At 40.4% G+C, this 24,432-nt stretch overlaps 2 protein-coding genes across 4 annotated transcripts in view; one reads left to right on the forward strand and one right to left on the reverse strand.

The window, feature by feature from the left end:
* The window catches only part of top2b (DNA topoisomerase II beta), a 505,727-nt gene that overhangs the window by 43,375 nt on the left and 437,920 nt on the right, over positions 1-24,432 (forward strand). For 2 of the 3 annotated variants that reach the window (XM_072370579.1, XM_072370580.1), the window contains exon 36: positions 745-1,235. The exons of the other annotated variant lie outside the window; for it this stretch is intronic. In XM_072370579.1, the coding sequence (XP_072226680.1) occupies positions 745-915 (171 nt within the window). In that variant the 3' untranslated portion in view covers positions 916-1,235. Of the gene's footprint in view, positions 1-744; positions 1,236-24,432 lie in introns of those variants that run through there. 3 annotated transcript variants of the gene reach the window in all.
* The window catches only part of LOC140275173 (retinoic acid receptor beta-like), a 155,934-nt gene continuing 146,854 nt past the window's right edge, over positions 15,353-24,432 (reverse strand). The window contains exons 7-8 of the mRNA XM_072370584.1: positions 18,609-18,767; positions 15,353-17,138 (exon numbers count right to left, since the gene is read on the reverse strand). Coding sequence (XP_072226685.1) covers positions 16,921-17,138; positions 18,609-18,767 — 377 coding nt within the window. The 3' untranslated portion in view covers positions 15,353-16,920. The remainder of the gene's footprint in view (positions 17,139-18,608; positions 18,768-24,432) is intronic.

The following is a 24,432-nucleotide window of genomic DNA, read 5'->3' on the forward strand; positions in this document are numbered from 1 at the left end:
AATTAACAAGCAAAGCAGCTAACTCATTTTTGAGTGAAGTTTAAATCAGACCATTATCCAACTGATAATCCCTAAAAATGGTTAGTAACCAAGCATTAGTGTACATGTTCTTTTTTCAGGTAACCTTTGACAAACAGCTGATAGTAAACATTGTGTTGTTTTCTAGATCATGGTATACCCAGGAAAAATTTTCCAACCAACCATCATTTTTCAGTTTCTCATTTCCGTTTTTGCCGGAAAACTGCCAAGCTTAGGGGACTGGACGAACATTGTGGAACAAAATCTAACCAGTCTTATTCTATTGTACTCTTTGAGACTGTAAATGCCACGGCCAAAGAACAACAGGATCTGATTGATCCACAAGGCGAGAATGAAGGCTGTATTGGTAGACAGTCTTGTCACAAAGCAATATGGACAGCTAGTGAATGATTAACAGCAATAATGTTTTCAATGAAGAAAAACAAATAAAGGCATTACATTAGTTTTCACTTGCCTAATCACACAACTGCATGCAACTTTTCATTTACCCAGAGATTAGTTTTACTTACCATGTGGGCCACAATTAATGTCAATCCCTGCATATTACTGCCAGTGGTTATTATTTAACAAAGAACTTTTAGTCAAATGTATTTTCTGTTAATAAAAGCACTAAAATAAGCCTATGGAATCGGGTTGATCTGCTGACTAGTTACACACCGTCCACATAGTGCAGTAATAGTTTAACCATTTTTTTTTTCTGCACAGAAGCCTCAGAAACCTCCATCTGATGATGAGGACAATGACAGCAACAGCCTGAGTACTATGAAAGCTCTGTCCCGTGACAGGCCTGGTCGCGCCAGGAAGGAGGTGAAGTACTTCCACGAGTCGGACAACGAGGAAGACGATAACGATGATGACGACGACATGTTTGATTAAAGCAGCCCTCAGTCACATTCAGATACACACTGATTATATGGAAGTTTCCTCCCCCTTCTGTGTTCCTACAGACTTTTGTACATTTTCTGTTTAATTTTCTATTATTTTTCATTAATGGTGGTGTTAAATGATTTTTAATGTGTAGGTATTTTACACTTTTTATTATTATACATAACGTTTTGTTTTATGTTCATTGAAATGTTCTGTATTTGTCTGAAGCAGCTTTTAGAGATTTAGAGCGCTGTTCTTTAGCACATTTTAATTGTTAAGATACTATGTAACTTTTTGAACATGAAGTCTAAAGTAAACAATGAAATATTCATGGGTTTGCTGGTCTGACTCTTTATATTTTCTAATACTTTAAGTAAAAATTATTCAGACAAAATAATTTCATATTCACAATTAATGTTAGTAAGCATGGAGTGGCTGAAAACTGAGGGAAAATTTTGAAAACTGAGGGAGCAAATCTGAGAATCACAGCAGGAACTTGTGGTAGATGTAGTCATACAAGGAAACAATCCTTTGAAGCAGCATAATGAGCAATCTGCTAATTGGTCAGTTATCCTACAGTGATGAGGAAAAAAAGCAACAAAGAAATTAAAAACACATTACACTATGGACATGGACATAAAAACACAAATTGTATCAAACCTGTCTTCTCCTGATCTCTGGAGTGGGGTGTGGTTGCCCCCTTCCCATTACTATACACAATTCATGTAAAACCTTTTGCATATAGTTGGCACAAGCATTGATTTATTCACATGCTCACTCCACTGTTCCATATGTGGCTTTAATAATTATCACTAACTACTGTGACTTTTCTCCTCATAAACTTGAGGAGCTGGTGATGTTGTTGCTGGTTGTTTGTTTCTTTCCATTTATGTTTCTGCAGGTGCTTCTGACCATCCTGTGCATGGACACAGTTTGCTTTCTTTTCTTTTCACAGATGCAACAGTTAGTTATATGATTTTTGGCCGTTGGTATCTATCTTTTCAAGCTCTCTCTTTTCGTATCTCCTAACTTCTCTTCTTTCTTTGATTTCTCCTTTCAAGTATTTAAAAAATAATAATAACCACATATGCAGCAAACTATAATGAGAACACTGGCACTGTGGGCTTTGGCTTTGCTGATGCCTGTACCTTTGAATATAGCCAAAAAGAGAGAGAGAAAAAAAGGGAGTTAGTTAAAAAGCTATTTATTTCAGTCACACCGCCGAAAGTGAATTTGTGTTAATTGAAATTATGTTTCTATTTGAATGAAAATAAATTAATTCTATAAAATCACTCGGATACATATCTATCTATATAGATAGATAGATGCTAAACTTCCCTAGTTTAATCATTTGAAAGTGGTTAATATGTTTATTAGCCCAGCCTCTCTCACCTGCCACTTGCTGCACCTGTCCCAACAACCTCACCCCTCCTCTCTACCTCATCTGCAGCTTCAAAATAACTTGTTGCCTCCTCCTCCAAAGAGAGGGACATAATGCTGGTCAACTCCAGCTGAGAGATTCTGTTTTTCAGGAGGAGAGGAATTTATTTATTTTTCTTGTTTTTGTTTGCAGCACACCATCAGGAAAGTAGCCATTTAATCTCAATGAGTAACTGATTAACCTCATCTCAATGAGTAACTGATTAACCTGTTTGGGATAAATATTGTCTACCCTCTCTTAGTTCAGATCAGAGAGTTTAGACAAAACTTCATCGTAATCGACTTAATTCTCACTTGTTACTTAATACTAAACTTAATTTTTATTGGCTGTGTTCCATGATACTGAGCCATCCACAGACAGTTCAGGATCAGCATTAAGTTTTTTGTTTTGTTTAGTTTTTTTGATCCAGTTGAATCAGAAACACTTAATGTGGTACCAGCGGTGTGACATCAGAGCTGCTTCCAACATCACCTGATGCAACAACAGCTTTCAATATAAACTAGAAATAAAAACAAAGGTTTTATTTTATTTGTGTATTTATCTTAATTCATCTTTTTTTTAGGCTAGCCTTGTGACCTTGTGCTGCTAACTTTTTCCTTAGCAGTACCACAGCGTAGTGCTTATGTTGTCTCGACATCAGGGCCTGTCTTCCTAAAGATTCTGAGAATCCCCTCAAAGAGCTCCTAACTTAACCTAAAAAATCCTAGCAAGGAGTCTTAGCTTAGGAGTGATTCCAGTACATTCTCAGAGAACTCTGAGCAAGACATGGACAGACATTCCTATCTTAGTGAGGTGGTGTGGTTGACCCCCGTTGCAAGGTATGAGTCATCAGTTCAAAAGCTGTGATTGGTTAATCCTAAAAGCTAGATAAAAAATATACTTTTGGTAATGCGCAAAGGCTGGACCCTCAAATTGATAAACTTAAACATAGAATCTAATCTTATGAAGACTGTAATTTCAAGTAATATTTCACATAAAAGAAAATATATGATAAATGAAGAGTAAACTATACTTTAAAATTATCCTACAAAATGTGTGAAAACTTAGCGCACTTGCACAGTATTCATATAGTGATAGTTATATTTATTTGCTTATGTTAATTGCCATGCTGGTAATTTTTGCACTTTCAACATTTCAACTCAATTTGGTAATAACATGGGTAAAATGGCTCAGGTTTCATCAATGTCTGTGACTGCTGACCGGCCTATAAGAAGCAGTGTTGGTTGGTTTTCAAATCTACCACAAACCAGTGAACAGCAATGGAGAAGAAAAGAACAAGGAAACCCAACTGGACAGAGGAACAGTGTTTGCTTCTGGCTCAATTGGTCAATGAGCACAAAAGTGTTTTGAGAGGTAAATTTGGCCCCAGTGTCACAGTACAAGCCAAGAAGCAAGCATGGGAAACTATGGCACAACAGATAAATGCCTCCTTTTCGCTGGTTGTGCGGACAAGTGAGGATTGCGAGAAGTGGTGGTATGTGTTGCAGTCAAAAGCAAAAGAGGAGATTGCAGCACACAAATGTGAATCTTCACGCACAGATGAGTGATATACCACTCAATTACACCTGCTGTCAAAGTTTATTTAAATGCCTAATAATTGTGTACATATTGGTTACTGGATCTCTTTTTATGGGGTGGACCATTTGCTAGGCAGGGCGGCTTTGCTATGTGGTAAGACGTATTTCCATCACTTCCTGATGCCTTGTGTGTGTACTGACATTTCTTGCTCCTCTTGAACTACTAATAATCACCGTATTTCTCCCTATAATTTACACATTTTGCATAGTTAACTCTATCGCATACTTGTTATATTCTAACGCTCACTCTTACAGATCTTTAGTCTTTATTTTTTACTTTTTAGAGTAGTGTCGGGTTCTCTAGCTTAGCATGGTTACCAGTTCTCTTCCTCCATCTCCTGCTTTCACCTGCTCCGTGTGTCAGATGTTTAGTTACTCCTCTGCCTCCTTTCGTGATAATAGTACATGTAGCAAATATAGTCTTTTTGTAGTTTTGGAGGCGAGGTTATCTGAATTGGAAGCTCGGCTCTGCACTGTTGAAAACCACCCAATAGTGAGCCAGGCCCCTTTCGCCAGTGCGGAGCCAACTAGCCTAGCTAGCTCTATTAGTCGTTCCCAAGCAGATCCCGAGCAGCCGGGACTTCAGACTGGTTGGTGACTGTCAGGGAGAAGAGCCATAGTCCTAAAGTCAAGCCTGTGGTTCACCATCAATCTGTCCACGTTTCAAATAGATTTTCCCCACTCAGCGACACACCCTCTGAGGACATAACCCTGGTAATTGGCAGCTCTATAGTCAGAAACGTGGCATTCGCGACACCAGCGACCATAGTCAAATCTATTCCAGGGGCCAGAGCGGGCGACATAGAATCCTATTTAAAACTGCTGGCTAAGGATAAGCGTAAATACAGTAAAATAGTTATTAGTTATGTTACACCCGGTTACCCAATCGGAGGTCACTAAAATTAATGTTGCATCGGTGTGTAATTTTGCCAAAACAATGTCGGACTCCGTAGTTTTCTCTGAACCCCTGCCAAATCTGACCAGTGATGACATGATTAGTCGCATGTCGCAGTCTCCAGCAATACTTGACTCGCTTGTTGACAGCACTATAGTCTCAATGCGTACAACACTGGACAGTGTTGCCCCTCTGAAAAGGAAGGTAATCAGTCAGAAGAGGTTGTCCTCTTGGTGTAATTCATAGCTATATGCGTTAAAGCAGACTGCAAGAAAGCTGGAGAGACTGGCGTTCCTATAATTTAGAAGAGTCTCAATTAGTCTGGAAAGATAGTTTAATAACGTATAAGAAAGCCCTTCGTCAAGCTAGAACTGCTTATTATTCATCATTGATGAGAATAACAATAATCCCAGGTTTCTTTTCAGCACTGTTGCCAGGCTGACAAAAAGTCAGAGCTCTGTTGAGTCATGTATTCCATGCAGTGATGATTTTATGAGATTCTTTATTAATAAAATTGTTTCTATTGATGGAATCCTTCCCACTATTATTGCTGATGTATCATCAAGTGCAGCAGCTTTAGAAGTATCTTTAGAACCTGATTTGTATTTAGAGAGCTTCTGTCCAGTTGATCTCTCTGAGCTAACAACAGCAATAGTCTCTTCTAAACCATCAACTTGTATTTTAGACCCAATCCCAACCAGAGTGTTCAAGGAGGTTTTCCCCTTAATTGACACTTCCATATTGGATTTGATCAATCTGTGTTTGTTGACAGGATATGTACCTCAAACTTTTAAGGTTGCTGCAATTAAACCTTTATTTAAAAAACCTACTCTTGATTCAGAGGTGTTGGCTAATTATCGACCTATATCCAATCTCCCTTTTTTTGTCTAAAGTTCTTGAAAAAATAGTTGCAGCTCAACTTTGTGATCATTTACATAGAAATAATCTGTTTGAAGAGTTTCAGTCAGGATTCAGAGTGCATCATAGCACAGAAACAGCACTGGTGAACGTTACCAATGATCTCCTCTTAGCCTCTGATAGCAGACTTTTGTCTGTGCTTGTCCTGTTGGATCTCAGCGCTGCATTTGATACGATCGATCACAGCATTTTGTTACAGAGACTTGAACATGTTATTGGGATTAAAGGAACTGCATTAGGCTGGTTTAAGTCATTTATCTTGGACCTTGGAGTTATTTTTTACCAGAATTTATCATTTGATGCACATATAAAACTGCTATCTTCAGCTATGTATGGCTGAGGACAGCCTTGTTATTACCAGGGGGGAATATGTAACAGCCAGAGTATAACAGAGTGTTGCCAGTTGATGCTACATGGTGTCGACTCCCTTTGTTTTGTCACTTGGTATCATCCTTGCTTCTCCCCTATCAAATTCCTTGACTTCAGTAATGTGGACGCTGGTGAAGGTGACAGGCCACAAACGTTTTTGTCCTTCGTTTATTATTTTGTTGAGCGTTATAGTTTATGCCGTGAGACCTGGCTTGTATCTGTGAATAAATGTACAGTGTGGAAATCCCTCCACTTCCTCTCCCGCCTCACTACTTTATTTCATGCTGAAACTATGCTAATAGCATCCGTGGCCAAGCTTCCCTCCAGCTCCACATCATAGTATGTGGCCCAAACCCAATCTCTTTCTGGAACCTGCTGTCTGACAGTATTACTACATCTTCGTCATTGTCTAGACAGAGTTCATTCTGGTCCTAAACAATATGTGGTTCGAGCAGTGTCAAGGCCCTGCTCTCCCTACATACATATATACATACATACTCCCTACATACATACATATATATATATATATATACCATCTGCTGAAGTTTGAAGCAGAACCAATAAGGGTGAACCAAAATGGTAAGGTTGAATGTTAGCTTAACTGTGTACCAAAAAAAAAAAAAAAAACGAGAAAATGAAAATAATGTAGCTGAAAGATGTTAAGATGTGCTGCAAATTCATAGATTATTTTGACAAACATCTGGGTCAACTTGAAATTACACTTCACATGTAGTTTGAACAGAAGAACACAACTCCCCTCAGAAATATGCAGACATGTCTATTTTAAAATAAATATATTTTATTACTTTTCCATGACAGTTGATAAAGTTAAACAGTATATGAACATAAAAAGTATAAGTTAATATACATGGACAATATTTAAAATGGAGAGCAGAAGTAGTATGAAGCTCACGCCTCAGAGTAGTTCCCAAGGTCGTATTACCCTGTCGGGTGGCAGTAGGGCTGATGGGATGAATGTACAGCAGTCCCTGCTCCCTTCTGCCCTCATGTGCAGTAATAAGTGAGCATCATATCTCTTGACTATACAACACTGATTGGTGGTGAGCTTCTCTGATAATGATGGGAAAAGATGACTGTAGACACTTTTTGTTGTTGACCAGGAACATCTTCAAGACTGACAAACAGAGCTATTTTTAATGACTGATATGGAAATTCACAGTCATGATTTCTGGACCCTGGCGGAAGTGGCTTAGGAAGAGTTTGACCGATGTGTGGGTCTGATACTTTCTTGCTATTTTTTAGGTTTGAATGTTCTGTGATGCTAGTTAACAAAAATCTAATGGCATGTTCAGTGTCTCCACGACTACACAAAGCTGTATAGAGGTCCAATTAAAACTTTGTTTTTTAAGTACATATTCATGTTCCGTTTTTCCTCTGTTTGATGACTGCTTACTGTGCCCTGTTTGGTGCTGGCCAGTGACAGTAGTGATGGTTTCATTAGCGCTATTTTCACTAAAACATTGTGATTGGACACTAATTTAAAGCTCGTGTTGAGATCATCAACAAGTTCTCATTTTTCTGCCCCCTGTGCAACCAGAGGAAAGAAAACTGAACCAACTGACAACAAAAAAGGAAAGGTCACACCTCTTTGCTGCGAAGTATAAACAGAAGTATTTTAGAATTCGGAGCATTCAAGGCATCAAAAGTATTCCCATTTGTCCCACTGGCAGAGGAAGAGTCTGCCTCTCCTGCTTTGTGCCTTAAAATGCAAAACTGATCTTGTGTCACAAGACTTTATATTTTTTAGGTACACAAAGATCATAATTACATGCAGTTAAGTATCTGTATACATGTATAAAACACCAATGACTATGTATAAACACCGTGTTTCATCTGACAGTTTCTCACCATATTTGATATTGAATTTGTTGAAGGTATCTGCTTGGTCTGAGTTACCAACACTTTTGTTACTGACCTGGCCAGTTTACACACGTCTTATATGATCTGTTTACAGTGGCTGAATTTCTATTATTAATTATTGAGCTCAGTTAAACTAATCATGTTATTGATAATGTCAAAAAGGAACAGATAGAAACAGAACCAAAGCTAAAAACCATGCTGGAAAAAAAACCCAGATATATTGCCAACATTTTACACAGGTCTCTGAAACTAAGAACTCTTGAATAGTATTTTATTAGTGAGTATTTACATTGTTGAATAAAGAATTTACAAATTCTATACATTTTTCAAAGAGGTTTAGGACAATCTCATGAATGGCAACCATAGATTTGTCCCTGTGATACATGCACATCTAGTAGTTTTCTTTAACATAAGATGGATGACGTAACTGCACCTAGATGCAAGGCCATCTTATAGCCCCTCTGTGTTACCATTAGAGGCATGCACAAAATGAAAAAAAAATTAAAGTTTATTTTTAGAAAGTAAAATAAATACTGTCATATTGTCATATAATACTTGATACTGTCAACATGGTTTATGTCACCATGTTTGGTAGCTGCTCTGGTAAAAGTAGTTACAGATGCACCTGCAGACCTTTGTTCAGAAACTATATCTGTAAGCAGGGCAAACATAGTCTATCCTTAACTATGAAGTTTTTCACTAATATTTGATCAGAGCCCTTTGTGTTGGGTTTCAATGTGCAGGGGGACTAATCTGGTGACTCGATTGTCTGTGCACATGTCAGCATTGCAACTTCGGAAATCTTATCGAAGTTAGTTCTTAAAATTCAACATTTTAATGCTGAACCATCATCTTGGCCTCATTCTGAGTAATTTTTATTTCAAACCCATAAATAAATATTTTTAACAACAAACAAAGTATTACTAGAATGAATGAGTGTAAAGACTAAAATGAAAATGATGAAGCAAATAATAAAACAAGGGATTTGAGAAAAACAGTCTTGCACTTCGAAAGCATTACCATGTCATTCCCCATGTCAGTGTTTGCTGAGGCATCAGATATGGATGCAGAAGTACATTTTGAAAGATGTGGCTCTAATAGAGAAGTTCCCTGTGTGTCAAAAAATGACAGTTAAAGGATACCTAGTGTAATGATAACTGTTGCTAAGACTCCTGACCAAGCACTTGCATGTGACAAGTTGAGAGTGAAAATATGTAGACAGCATCCCTTTTAAACCACAAAATTATTTGCTTTGCAGCAAACAGGACTAACTGATGGGTATGTTTGTGTTTTCAATGCTACTTACTTTGCAGGTTTATGCCAAAAATCAAACCATTCTAAGTGCTCTCTGAGCGTTTGGGGGATTTGTGAGCTTCATAAAGGGCAACATATATTCCAGTGCTTTTTCACCGCAGATATGAAATAATATCACTGCTGTCACAGCTGTGGCTGTGACACCTGGTTCGTAACTCACCTGTGTTCCATCTTCCCTTGATTGCCCCGTTAGTTTAAATACCTGGTCTGGCATGTCAGGTTAGTTCTCCAAAGATTGCTTGAGAACAGATTATTTGTCAAGGCTGAGAAATGCGAGTTTCATGTCCAGTCAGTCTCTTTTTTGGGCTTTGTCATTGAAAGAGGTCAGATTCGCTCTGATCCAGCCAAGGTAAGGGCGGTGGTTGAGTGGCCAGTACCTGAGAACCGCAAGCAACTTCAGCGTTTCCTTAGTTTTGCTAATTTTTACCGGCGCTTTATTAGGAATTTTAGTAAGGTGGCTGCTCCACTCACCCAACTTACCTCCACCTCCAGCCCTTTTACCTGGACCTCTGAAGCTGCCCAGGCATTCTCAAGACTTAAAGAGCTGTTTTCCTCTGCGCCTGTTCTCATCCACCCTGATACCTCTAAGCAGTTCATAGTGGAGGTGGATGCCTCTGACAGTGGTGTGGGAGCAGTGCTTTCGCAGATCTCACAACAGAAGTTGCATCCGTGTGCTTATTTTTCTCGCCGGCTGTCTTCAGCTGAGCGCAACTATGATGTGGGTAACCGGGAGCTTTTAGCAGTCGTTCTGGCATTAGAGGAGTGGAGACACTGGCTGGAGGGAGCAGAAATTCCATTTGTGGTTTGGACGGACCATAAGAACTTGGCCTACCTTCAGCAAGCCAAACGTCTCAATTCTCGACAGGCCAGATGGGCACTTTTTTTAGGCAGATTTAATTTTACTCTCTCTTATAGACCTGGTTCCCGTAATTTAAAACCTGATGCCCTTTCCCGTCAGACAGAGAGACAGCCATTGACTGATCCCTCTGAGCCTGTGCTCCCTCCAAGCTGTTTTGTGGGAGCGGTCCATTGGGAGGTTGAGCAGCAGGTTAAGAGGGCCTTTTCCCGTTGTCCCCGTCCAGAGATCGGACCACCTAACTCTTTGTTCGTTCCCGAGAACGTTAGGTCTCAGGTGCTGCAGTGGGGGCACTCCTTCAGATTGGCCTGCCATCCTGGGGCGGCACGCACACTTGAGCTTATCCGACAGCGGTTCTGGTGGCCCACGCTGGTCCGTGACACCAATCAGTTTGTGGCAGCGTGCTCCGTCTGTGCCCGAGGGAAGGCCTCGCACCAACGGCCCGCTGGCTTGCCATTCCCTCAAGGCCGGTCTCACATCGTGGTGGATTTTGTCTCTGGTCTACATCCTTCTGCAGGTAACTCTGTCATCCTTACTATTGTCGATCGTTTTTCTAAGGCTGTGCATTTTGTACCACTGTCGAAGCTCCCTTCTGCTCTGGAGACTGCTGAGCTCTTGGTTCATCATGTTTTTCGTCTCCATGGTATCCCCATGGACATCGTTTCTGATCGGGGACCCCAGTTTTCTTCCCAGGTTTGGCGAGCGTTCTGTGGCGCATTGGGGGCGAGGGTTAGTCTATCGTCTGGGTACCATCCTCAGTCGAACGGCAAGACAGAACGGGCCAACCAGGACCTGGAGGCCGCTTTAAGATGTGTGTGTGCACGTAACCCATCCTCCTGGAGTGTTCAGCTATCGTGGGTGGAGTATGCTCATAACAGTCTCTCCACATCTGCTACTGGTATGTCGCCATTCATGGTAATGTCTGGTTTTCAACCCCCTTTGTTCCCTTCCCAGGAGGATGATGTGTCCGTCCCTTCTGTTCAGGAACACTTGCGACGAGTTCGCAGAGTGTGGCGGGAGGCTCGGGCTGCTTTAGTTAGGTCCGCTGCCCGGAACCGACTGTTGGCGGACCGTCGGCGTTCGCCCGCTCCTAATTATCAGCCTGGGCAGATGGTGTGGTTATCCACCAGGGACCTGCCTTTGCAGGTAGATTCCCGTAAGCTGGCCCCTCGTTTCATTGGTCCTTTTCCAGTGGTCAGAATCATTAATCCCTCGGCTGTGCGCCTTAAGCTCCCAGACTCCCTTAAGGTACACCCCACGTTTCATGTGTCCCTCTTAAAGCCAGTCACATCTTGTGCACTTGGTCCTCCAGCTGAACCTCCTCCTCCCCCCCTGGTCGTGGATGGCCATCCTGCTTACTCAGTTAATCGGATTCTGAATGTCAGACGTCGTGGCAGGGGTTTCCAGTATTTGGTTGACTGGGAGGGTTATGGGCCGGAGGAGCGTTCTTGGGTTCCACGTCGATTTATTCTGGACCATGCCCTCATCACCGACTTCTACAGAACCCACCCTAACAAGCCTGGTGGGCCGCCTAAAGGCGATCGTCGGAGGGGGGGTACTGTCACAGCCACAGCTGTGACACCTGGTTCGTAACTCACCTGTGTTCCATCTTCCCTTGATTGCCCCGTTAGTTTAAATACCTGGTCTTCTCTGCCTTTCTTTGCTCGTGTGTTAATGTATTTGTTATGCCTGTTTGGTTCACGACCTGGATCCTGACCCTTGGTGTTTTGTGGATTATTTTCAGTTCTTGGATTACCTTGGTTTTTTGTTCCGGTCCTGCAGGCCGACTTCCCTGCTCACCAGGCCAGGTTTTTCCTCTGTGTGAGATTTTCTGTTAACCAATAAACTTTTGTTTGAACTAAGAGTTCTTGTTCCCCTGACTCTGTGACCGCACTGGGGCCCGCACTTCATTACGGTGTGACAACTGCCAGGTTAGTAGATGTATCAAAATCACATATTTCCTCTGCAGATATTGACTCAGTAAACCCGAGCTTCACTGTAAACAATTCCTCTTTAAGGTTTAAGAAAACAGTATTAAGAGCTGTTGTTTACGTGGGAATATATATATATTTTTTATGAATTTTTAAAACTCTTTATATTATAATGGCAGGTTCCAGTGCTACATTAGAACATTAAACCAATCATCCTAAACTTACTAAACTTTTTAACCAATCAGTGTATAGTTGAGTAAGCTGGACTAATCACATTTCACATGTGGTAAAGCTCCTAAGCTGAAGTAGGAGTTAAAAATAGATTAAAACAAAATAAAAGGAGTTCTACAAAGTACAGTCAGCTGCAGTTCGTGTGGTGTTTGCAAAACAAAGGGAACTTCCTCCAGGAAGAGAGGTTTATTCAAAAAGTTTTCTATGGTTTGAAAGCACTCAGTGTTATAGCTAAGAGCTAAGAGCACATTATTAGCTATTGGGAGAAAAGCATTGAAAATGCCAAGTGCGTGGCCATGACACTCCAAAATGTTCATTTGGCTGGGATGGAAGCAGGACATCAAAAATGTCCCGTCTCCTTTAAACTCTTATTTCATTTAAATTTTGTATGGCACATTCTTTTTTTGTGCAAAGTGAAACTGAACACAACCCGTAAAGTTGTATGCAGTAAAACCAAAACACTGCCTTGAATGAGAATTCTTCATTGATGTGTCATATCTTTCACTAATTAACATAAAAAATATTGGTTAGTGCTGGTTTAAATTATGGGCATGGGACAGTTGTGTAAATACTTTAGGTTAGACTTATTATTGGCACATTTTTTTAACCTATAGCTGATAAATTTACTATCAGTTGTGTCAAACCCCCATATCGGTCACACCCCTACAGATTAGTTCACCAAGTCGCTGTTAGTTGATTGAATTTGATTGTTTGACGACAGTTGTTTGGGTTCTTGGCTGAGGAGGGAAGAGTCAGCTCTGCTACTTAACATTGAACAAACGGAACAAATCATTGACTGTGTTTGAGGTGACTTGGTTGTCCATTTCTCCCATTCATAAGTCTCTCTTCTAATTGTCCTTAATATGTTTGTTGTATGACCTGGATGCTCAGATCAGCTGAGCTGTCCAGTTCCTTTTATTTTTTGGATTAGTTGATGTTACAAAGACAATAGAGCTGCCAAATGGAATGCAAAGCACACACCATTTATATAACATCTCTGCAGTGAGCTAGATAGTAGAGCATTACAGTTATGTCAGTAAAACATTCAGCGGAAATTAATAAGAGTATAGTAGGATTGTAAAGTTGTTTCGTAAAGGAACAGTTAAAACCTCCTGCTGTGTTCAGGAGCCTGATGGCTGGCCTGACGCTTCAGGTGTTTATGTGGACATTCTTCAGCTGTGAAGTTTTCCAGCTTAATGAAAAAAAAAAAAACAAGGTTTGTCCCTTCATCTCTCACCAGGAGAGCAAGACAGAGAGAACATTTCAGATGTTACATTGAAAAATATATAAGTACTCCTCAACACTGCATATCATTCTTCTGACAGACTCCATGACATTATTCACATTCAAACATGCTAAGACAAAAGAAAAAAAGACAAAACAGCTCTGACTTCCCTTATGATATGTATTTCCAAGCCGGGATGAAATGCAGATGAGTTTCGTAATGTGACTTTTGTTTTACCTTCAACAGGAATACATCATCCAATGTGACACACACTTTGCCACCTCCCTGCCAGTTGGATTAACAGCTCAGCTGAATCAACTGTCCAAAGAGAATCTTCTCTCAGCTGCTCTTCTTGGGAGGGGTGAAAGGTCATCTGGAATCTCCTTTTGTGTCATTAAGTATAGCTTACACTATCAAGTCTGAAGAGAAAGATTAACATTTGGAGTGGATTCATAGATCCTATGCTACAGTGTGCGTTCTGCATTAGCATACAATCATTCCAACCCAAACTGCTTGGTCCTCAGAGTGTTTAAGGATTGCATTGCCCCTAGTTTTACTGGTTCAAACAAGACACTTCTGAAAAGGGAGGGAAAAGCAAGATGTGGTGTTCTGTTCATAAGGTCATAACAGAACTTGTGAGCGGTCTGAAGTATTATGCTGTTAGTGGTAGATATACACTTATTAGGCAGACATTCAGGCATTCTTCTCTGAAAAGTTGAGGTTGCTGTAGACCATAGTCAGACTGTATGGATAAATGCTAGATAACTGAGAAGGAATTACTTCAAGTACACAAAACAACAAAGGAGTTGAAGGTAAGCTATGGTTTCTAATATTGTGAGTGTTCTTTGTTGTTATTTTTACTTTTTTTTTTTCTATTTGAATCGGTTATCATACATTTGCAACCACCAAGGTAGCTACTTAGTATTGAACACAGCCACATACATTATATTGCCAAAAGTATTTGCTCATCTGCCTTTACATGCATATGAACTTAAGTGACATCCTATTCTTAATCCATAGGGTTTAATATGACGTTGGCCCACCCTTTGCAGCTATAACAGCTTAAACTCTTGTGTTTATGGGAATTTTTGACCATTATTCAAGAAGTGCATTTGTGAGGTCAGACACTGATGTTGGACAAGAAGACCTGTCTTTATGGACCTTGTTTTGTGCACTGATGCACAGTCATGTTGGAACAGAAAGGTGCCACCTCCAAACTGTTTCCACAAAGTTGGGAGCATGAAGTTGTCCAAAATCTCTTGATATGCTGAAGCATTCAGAGTTCCTTTCACTGGAACTATGGGGCCAAGCACAGCTCTTGAAAAACAACTCCACACCATAATCCCTCCTTCACACTTGGCATAATGTAGTCAGACAAATACCGTTCTCTTGGCAACCGCCAAACCCAGACTCGTCCATCAGATCGCCAGATGAAGAACCGTGATTCATTAATTATTTGGATGGGATTGAGTTAATACTTTTGGCAATATAGTGTAACTTACTGAAAATACATTTAAAAGAAACGCATGAAGTTAGACTATCTGGCAAGTTGTGAACAATATCACAGTTTAGTAAGATACTAAAATCCAAGCCAAGATGAATACAGTATTACAGTGGAGTCTGTGCCAGGCTTTGCTAGTAACAAAAGTTTCTTTAAAGTCTAAAGGGCTTGATGATGGACAAGCTTGATGTTTTAACTGCTGAAAACATCAGACACGATCAGTCAGATGACTTAATTGGTTGGGTCCTACTCTGCTATGTAAAAAGTTAAGCAAAAGACAGTGATTCAGAAAAAGAGAAATTATCAGCCCATTTAAAGTTAAAGATAAGCAAGGCCATTAATGCCTGAAATGCATATGTGCAAATCCTGCTTTAGGGCTACTTAACAATTACTTCTGGAGACTTAGAATCTAACTTGGTATAATTAGCATATCAGAAAAAAATTTAACATTCCTCATAAGCTCATAAGAGTCAGCTTTTGTGTAATGTAACATGTTTTAAATTTACCATCTTAGCCTCATAAACTGCTGTTAAACTTTGATTTTGACTTAAGGCAACTGTCCAACAAGGAGATGTTGATGCTTAATATAGTCAAAGCCCAGTCTACCATTCAGGACACATTTATCTGGATACATCATGTCTGTTTCAGTGAATTTGTTTAATTACTGGTTGACTTAGATCCCCCCTTTTTTTGTAGGTTTCCCCATAAACAAGATTATGTTTGTAGAACTAAGATTATAGAATCCAGAAATGTTCTTCAAATCAGTGAAAAAGCTGACCCCAATAAGAAGTAACTTGAAACTCCAAGAAACATATTTTCAGGGCAAATGAGCATTATAATTGAACATGATAGTGCGACAATGTCAAAGTGGAATCTTTGTCAAGCTGAATTACAGTGTAAAGGAAATAGATGCTATATCATTGCAGCCAGCTGCAGAAAAATTTCTATCTATAAGCAGCCTAATTTCACTGTATTTTTTTAATCATTGGTTTAGCTGACTTACTGAGGTGAGACAGCCCCAAAATTATTTGATTTTATGGAATCTCTTCTAAATGTAATCTGCGCAACTGATGTCTAGACTAGAAAGTGAAGCAGATGCTGCCAGTCTGATGAGTGTGTATCAAAGGCTTCTGCTGTTGCGCTTCCCTCCTTGAGGAAACAGCTGGAGACACTCAGCTGTTGCAGAGAAGCTTTGCATTCTGGCGGTGTGGATGTACACTCATTCATGTAGAAACCTGAACCAAGAAATGTTCTAAAAGACAAATATAAAACATTCGACTTCCATAATATCTATCTGCAATAACATTCTAAATAACATTTTGAAGGACTTGGAATAGTCCTGCTTCAAACCTCAATGTTTTGCTCTAAGATAATATTCAAGACAATGAAAAAAAGCACCACAAAATTCATCATAGAAACAGAGACCTAGCCATACAATGGTATGTACAATGTATGTATGTCTACCAACAATACAAGAGATGACAGAGAAACAGGGAGATCGCAAGAGAAACTACTTATCAAACTCCCGTCATGCAGGTAAGAATCTACACAGGAGACCTGAGAATTATCATTCTTGCAGTTTGCGAGGACCACATCCTTATTGTCATGGTCCCCAGAGACGCCACACCAAATAAGAGCTCAATCAGAATTTTAGACAAAGTACTCATCCTTTGAGTCCTTCATGTTAACGTTTTCTTTTCAAAGAGAAAAGTTAGTGTAAATAGGAGAAAAAAATAGGAGGATTTTGAGTTAACATAATCTCAAGCAAAGGAGTCGGGGTAGAGTGGTTATAGGGGGTCAGCCCCTTGCTAGCTGTTCTTTTTTGTGCAAATGATAGTTAGAGTTTCAGAGGAACCATTGGGCACTTCCTAGGGATCATTGCTGGGCAGCCTTGGTTTCCAAGGGCTCCGGTGACTCAAGCGCAGCGATGTTCTCCTTCGGGCTTCCTTTGTTGCTAGGACTTGCCCCAGCTTCAGCTGAAGTGCTGCAGCTGCTCTTACCATCTTGGCCCTCAGAATTCTCCAGCATCTCCTGGATGAGTGGTGGCATGGAACCTGGAATCTCCATCTTAAGAGAGATAACCCGTTCTGCTCCTGGAAGATAACCATGAATTCTGAACTACCATACTTTCTAACTTACTACTTACTACCTTTCGTACATGTTGTACATAATGATGTTATCACATCTGTAAATAAGGGTTTAAAAAAAAATTATGAAAAAAGGCATTGAGACTATTACATCTGGTCTTAATAAGATAACTGTTACAATTTACGGGAGAATGTAGATCAAGAACCCAAATGCAGACCAGCAGATGGTGAGAACAGAATGATGGTGAACTTAACTAGATTTATTTTAAACCAAAGCAGTATAAAAAGCGCGGCCGAGCCGGAAATGCATACAAACTAAAATTGAGAGAACAAAAAACAAAATGCTGAAAAAAAACCCAGAAGAGAGAAAACTGACCAGAACTAGACTCGAAGATTAAACGTGAAACGTGAAATGGAGCAAGTGATTGTGCTAGCAAGGATCTGATAAGGACTAAGGGAGCTTAAATACAGAGGATAGTGATTGGTGAATGAGAAGAGCTGAGGATAATACAGATAGGTGAAGGTAGTGGATCTAATAACCAGACAGGAGGGAACTGAGGAAAGCTAAGAGTGAGAATGTGGAACTAGAAACAAAACTAAGACAAGACTCAAACCAAAATGAATAAAGACAAAACATGAAAGCAGCTTAAAAAGCAAACTAAAGATTAGAATACAGAATGAAGAAAACCTGAAAACAAACCAATAACTCAAGAACACAAACAAACTGAGCATAAACAAAAACCAAGAACAGAGAGCAACCAAAAAGTAATCAAAGCACAAATGAAGACAAAACAAAATAACAGAATAATTCCTAATGATGATCAAGGACTAAATCATAATAATAATAGAAACTGAATAATAGTGAAACTGAACACAGCCAAATCAAGACCAAAATCCAAAGAACCACAGACCCTAACAAGAACATGACACCAGGATACACTATGGGAATAATATAAGTTGATGGGGGCCAGTGTAATGCTTTGGCTTGTTGGAAAACCTTGTCCTCTGCAATTTCTGAAAACATTATTTCGACTCGTGCAACCCACATAAACATAGTTACTGATAACAGTGACCTCTATCAGCACGACAATATCCCCTGCTGCATTACAAAAATGTTTGAAAAATGGTTTTAGGAAAACGACTGAGGCGTTGACTTGACCTTGAAATTATCCAGATCTTAATACAATTGAGCATCTATGGGGTGTCCTGGACAAACATCAAGGGAATGTCCCTGTTGCAACTTAAAAGTTTTAAAGGATCTGCTATTGATATCTTGATACCAGATACTGCAGCAGAACGTTAGAGGCAAATGAGATCCATGTCTTGACAAGTCAGGGTTGTTTTGGCATCAAAAGTGGAACTTATTTAATATTAGGTGGGTGATCATAATGTTATGGCTGATCGGGGTATGCCACTAACAAATAATCCCCCCACCTGCAGCAGATTTGAACCTTTTTCTTCATGTCCCCTTCTTACCTTTAGCACTGATGCTGCGCAGGTCTGTGATCTTCATCAGAGTTTTGGGGAACATGTGCGGTTTACTTGGCCGGCGTTTTCTGACATAGATTTTCAGAGCTTCCAGCAGTGGCTCCTGAAGCTTATCTATTTTTGAGGGCTCTTCCAGGTCCTGACGGTCTGGCACATACACACACACACACACACACACACACACACACACACACACACGCACATCAAGTCAGACTCTGAATAGAGTGTTTCTGAATAGAGCAGCTGGTTGATACTCATCATCGACATATTTTGGACGTTAAGTTTCTTTTGACTCTTGTACTTTGATCATTTTGACATAATTCTATTTTCTACATTTCTATGGAAGAGTAAAAGTGCCAAAATTAAAAACATTTCAGTTTCATCAGTGAAGTCAAAAATTACACATATTGGGTTTGGGGGGGATAGTCACACCACACATTGTAGAATAGGCCTGAAAAATATCTGCCCAGTATGTTCTAAGATATGGAGAACATGTGTATGTGATCAGCTGGTTGACTTTTACAACGTGTGCTCAACATCAGGAAAAGTCTTGGCCAGTTTGGCTCTATATAGACCAGTGTACTAGCACTGAGGGAAGAGGTGTATACTAGGTGTCGCAAATATGATTATAAAGAACAGAAATCAAACAAAGAGAGAAGATTGTCAATAGCATTATCTAAAGTCAAATTCGGAAAGGAAGTTTTTCGGCACAAAATGTCTTATTTGGAGATATCTGTAAAGGTGGGATTTCGGCAGGTCAAACATCGCAGAGAGTTGTGAAAATTATCTGAATTTGCTCTGAAGAAAGAGACTTAAGACAGAAGTAATGTCTTTTGTCCTCCAAGTGTTAAAGGCAGAGTCCAGTGTAAAGGGTAGAAAACTGTAGCTACTGACAATTGGCAAACAAATTGACATTATGGACAGGTTGAAATGTTTTCTAAATTGTGACCATAATTTTATGAATTGAAGACAACTTGGTTGGAAAATAAATGGTTCAGTGGAGTTGGAGGGAATGGAGCGCAAATGACTGAGGCAAGGTGAACTAGGCAGCCTGCACACTCACGGTGTATACAGTTCTCACTCCTGTCAGGGCGGTAGTCCTCTGACCAGAACAACATTTTCTGGATATTACAGGCCCAATAATAGTGGATAAAGTTGGGCAAGGCCAGACCAGCTAGTCTCTTAGGTCTTTCAAGAGATTTTCTTTTAATCCTGTGTGAATTACCATTCCAGATGAGGGAAGCTATGCACTGGTCCAAAGTTTAATAAAACATTTTCCAAATCAGAATCGGTATGTTTTGAAAAAGGTAAAGAAACGTTGGCAACACAATCATTTTAATAAGATTGATGCAACCAACTATAGAGAGAGGTAAGCTGGACCATCTTGCTATATCTTGCTTACACTTCTCCAAGAGCATGCCAAAGTTCTTTATGAATAGAAGAGAAAATGTCTGAGGGATTTGTACTCCTAGACGTTTAAATCCTTTCTCAACCACATTGAATTGAAAGTGTGATGGGGAAATTTGTGAGGCAGCTTGATTGAGAGGAAATATTTCACTCTTCTGAAGATTAATTTTGTAGCCAGATATTTTACCAAACTGATTTAGGGTGTGGACAATAGAAGGAACTGAAATAATTGGAAATTATTGAAATAAAAGGGTGGAATGCCCTCTCCGGGTCAGGAATGAGATCCTTCCCCAAGTGGAGGAGTTCAAGTAGCTCGTGGGTCTTGTTCAGGAGTGAGGGACGAATGGAGCGGGAGATTGACAGGCGGATCGGTGCAGCATCCGCAGTGTTGTGTGCTCGATTTACTAGTCAATCTATGTTCCTACCCTCACTTATGGCCACGAGGTGTGGGTAGTGACCGAAAGAACAAGATTGTGAATACAAGCGGCAGAAATGGGCTTCCTCCGCAGGGTGTCTGGGCTCTCCCTTAGAGATAGGGTGGGAAGCTCGGTCATCCGGGAGGGGCTCGGAGTAGAGACGCTGCTCCTCCACATCGAGAGGAGCCAGATGAGGTGACTCGGGCATCTGGTTAGGATGGTGAGGTGTTCTGGGCACGACCCACTGGGAGGAGACCCTGGGGAAGACCGAGGACACGTTAGAGAGACTATGTCTCTCGGCTAGCCTGGGAATGCCTCAGGGTGCCCCCGGAAGAGCTGGAGGAAGTGGCCGGGGACAGGGATGTCTGAGTTTCTGTGCTCAAGCTGCTGCCCTCGCGACCCAACCCCCGGAAAAGCTGTAGATGATGGATAGATGGATGGATGGATGAAATAATTGGGTTAGAAGTGTACAATAACAAGTCATTGGTATAGAGGGATAATTTCTGAGTTCGTCCACCTCACTATCCCTGAAAAGCCGTGAGATTGCCGAAGGGCAATGGCTAAAGACTATCACAATGGCAAAGAGGAGGGGCGACAGAGGGCAGTCTTGTCGGTTGACTCTACCTAAGGAGAAATATTCAGACTGCTGGCCATTGGTGATTACACCAGCCCAGGGTTTAGCGTATAAAAGTTTTATCCAGGATATAAAGGCTTCATCAAATCCAAATTTTCTGAGTGTTGAAAACAAGTAGGTCCACTCAACTCAATCGAACACCTTTTCGGCATCGAGTGAGATCACCATTTTAGGCACAGAAGTTGAATGAGAGTACACAATATTAAGAATTATTCTTAAATTAGAACTAGAGTGTCTATTTAAAATAAAACCTGTTTGACCTGTATGTATTATTTCTGGCACTAACTTTTCCAGTCTCAAAGCTAAGATTTTGGATAGAATTTTATAGTCAACATTTAGTAAGGAGATGGGACGATATGAAGCACACTGGAGTGGATTAGGTGAGTAGGTGGAAGCTGACCGGATGTCAAGGACTCATTAAACAGGTAATGGGGACAATTCAGATTGTCTTTATAAAAGTCTTTTTATAAAAGTCTGAGGTGAAGCCATCCGGCCCAGGCGTTTTATTGTTTTTTAATGACTTAATAACTTGCACAATTTCTGGGATTTAAATATATCCTCCAAGAGCTGAATTAGATTCAAGGGGGATAGATGGAAAAGAATGATTATCAAACACGGTCTCAAATTTTGGAGTATTGACGTCTTGTTCAGAGCAATACAGGTCTTTGTAATACTGTTTAAAGACATTGTTAATCTCCGATTGATTGGTCACAATCTCGCCTTTTCTATCATGAATCTTCGGTATAAGGCGAGAGGTAGCAGCTTGGCAGGCTTGGTGTGCTAATAGCTTGCCAGTTTTATCACCAGATTCATAAATATTGTGACGGGCCTTTATGAGTAGATATGTTGCTGAGTCTGTGGTCAATGTATCGTATTCTGTTTGCAGACGTAGCTATTCTTTATAAAAGTCTGGAGAGGGAGAAGAGGAATGTTGTTCATCATTATTAGCTCGAGCTTGGGAGCAGAAGCACATTTGTGAGATCAGACACTGATGTTGGACAAGTTGGGAGCATTAAGTTGTCCAAAATCTCTTGGTATGCTGAAGCATTCAGAGTTCCTTTCACTGGAACTAAGGGGCCAAGTACAGCTCCTGAAAAACAACCCCACACCATAATCCTCCCACAACCAAATTTTACACTTGACACAATGCAGTAAGACAAGCACCTCCTCACAACCATCAAACCCAGACTCGTCCATCAGATTGCCAAATGAAGAACTGTGATTTGTCACTCTGGAGTCAGAGTCAGTGGCGGCGTGCTTTACATCACTGCATCCGACGCTTTGCATTGCACTTGATGATGAATGGCTTGGATGCAGCTGCTTGGCCATGGAAACCCATTCCATGAAGGTCTCTATGCACTGTTCTTGAGCTAATCTGAAGGTCACATGAAGTTTGGACGTCAGTAGTGATTGACTCTGCAGAAAGTCGGTTATCTTTCTGCTTACCCCGCTCTGTAATTTTATGTGGCCTACCACTTCGTGGCTGAGTTACTGTCGTTCCCAATCGCTTCCACTTTGTTATAATACCGCTGACAGTTGACTGTGGAATATTCAGTAGCGAGGAAGTACACAGCTCTCACAGCAGAAACTTGGTTTCACATGTGTAAGTTACTGTTGTTGTTTAGGCAATCAAACTGATAAAGGTGAGCAAAAGACAGCAGTTTCTGTTAAAATATCTGTGAATATCTTGGTACTAAATAAACAGTAGTATGGGTCTATCTTTAGAAAAACAGAAACTGAAACTACCCTTTCAGAGTCATCACAAGGTCCAGACTCGCACTCGAAGGCCACATCCAGGTCTTCAACCAAACGTGCAGATGCAGATGCAGAAGCTGTAGCTAAAGTAGAGCATGCGAAAGCACTACAACAAATGCATGAGCAATGTGCAAGGCTGAGCAAGGTGGAGAGCGAATTTTCACAGAATTTAAACTGAAGCTAGAGGAAGAAAAAACAAGGTTACAACAGCTACAGGCAGAAAATGAAGTCAAAGTAGCAGCAGCATGTGTCTTGAAAATGTGTCTTGAAAATTATGAGCAGGAGACAGACCATAAGGCGCAATATATCTGCCAAAATAGTGAATTTCAACAAACTGTGCCCTTTAATCCTCCAAATGCACAACCTGAAATGTGAAGACACCAAGAGGACGTTTGTCTAACCCCAGATTTAAGTAGATTGTTTATGTCAAATCGGCTGCCTGAGGCAGAGCCAACCATATTCACAGGTGACCCTTTAAAGTTTATGGACAAGAAGATTTCCTTTACAGTAGTGATTGGCACAAACCACTCCCCGTATGTGAAAAAATGCTATACCTGAAGAGTTATCTTTGGGGTGAGGCATGTTAGTAGTCATATGGGGTGTTCTATCAAAATTCAGAAGACGCATTTCAGTGTGCTTGGAAATCCTTCAGGAGAGATACGGATGTACATTTGTTGTTCAAAGAGCTTTCAGAGGTTGATGAAATGGCCTAAGATCCCAACAAATGACCTTGTAGGTCTAAGAGAATTTGAAGATTTCCTTCAAGGTTATATTGAGGCCATTTCTCATATAAAAGGTCTTACTATCCTAAAATAAAAATCGCAAGCTTCTCAAGAAACTGCCTCAATGGATGTGCGCAGATGGAGTCACTTGGTTGCAGACAAGGTAGGTTAGACTCAGGAATATACCAACATTTGCTTGTTTCACAGAATTTCTGAAAAGGGAGACCAGCACAGCATGTAAAGAGATAAACAGGATTTAGACTATATAGTAATGTAGCAATACATGTATGATAGCTTAAATCTGCCCAACATGAATAAAAACTTAATTTAACAAAGGTGGTCCTCTTAGGTACAAATATGCACAAATTGTAAAATATATGCTAACATTCATTTTAAAAATAAAATACTTACAAGCAATGCTTTCTGTTAAACAACAAAGAAGGATGAATGTAGATTACACCAGGGAAACTTGCTGTCAGTCATTACTAGTGATGTGTCGTTTGCGAACGATTCGTTCGATATGAACAAATTTTTTATATGGCTCGGGAGTAGCGAGTAGTCTCAGTGAGTGACTCGTTCATTTTCATGCAGTACCCTTCCTCGCCACATGACAGGCGGCTGCTGCATAAACTCAGTCAGCACGACAGGAAACAGAAATGATTCGTTCATTTTCATGCAGTACCCTCTCTCACCACATGGCAGGCGGCAGCTTAATAAGCTCAGTCAGCAGGACAGGAAACGACTCAACTCCTCGGGTGACGGGTCCTCACACAGGAAACAGTACGTGACAGGCTGAAGCGCAGTAGGCACAACAGTTCGTTCACAAACTGGATCATTCATACGGATCGTTGTTTCATTCATTTGTGATGTGACTGCAG

Source organism: Leuresthes tenuis, unplaced genomic scaffold, assembly GCF_036924035.1.
Source record: "Leuresthes tenuis unplaced genomic scaffold, fLeuTen1.0.hap1 SCAF_18, whole genome shotgun sequence".
NCBI classification, from domain to species: Eukaryota; Metazoa; Chordata; class Actinopteri; order Atheriniformes; family Atherinopsidae; genus Leuresthes; species Leuresthes tenuis.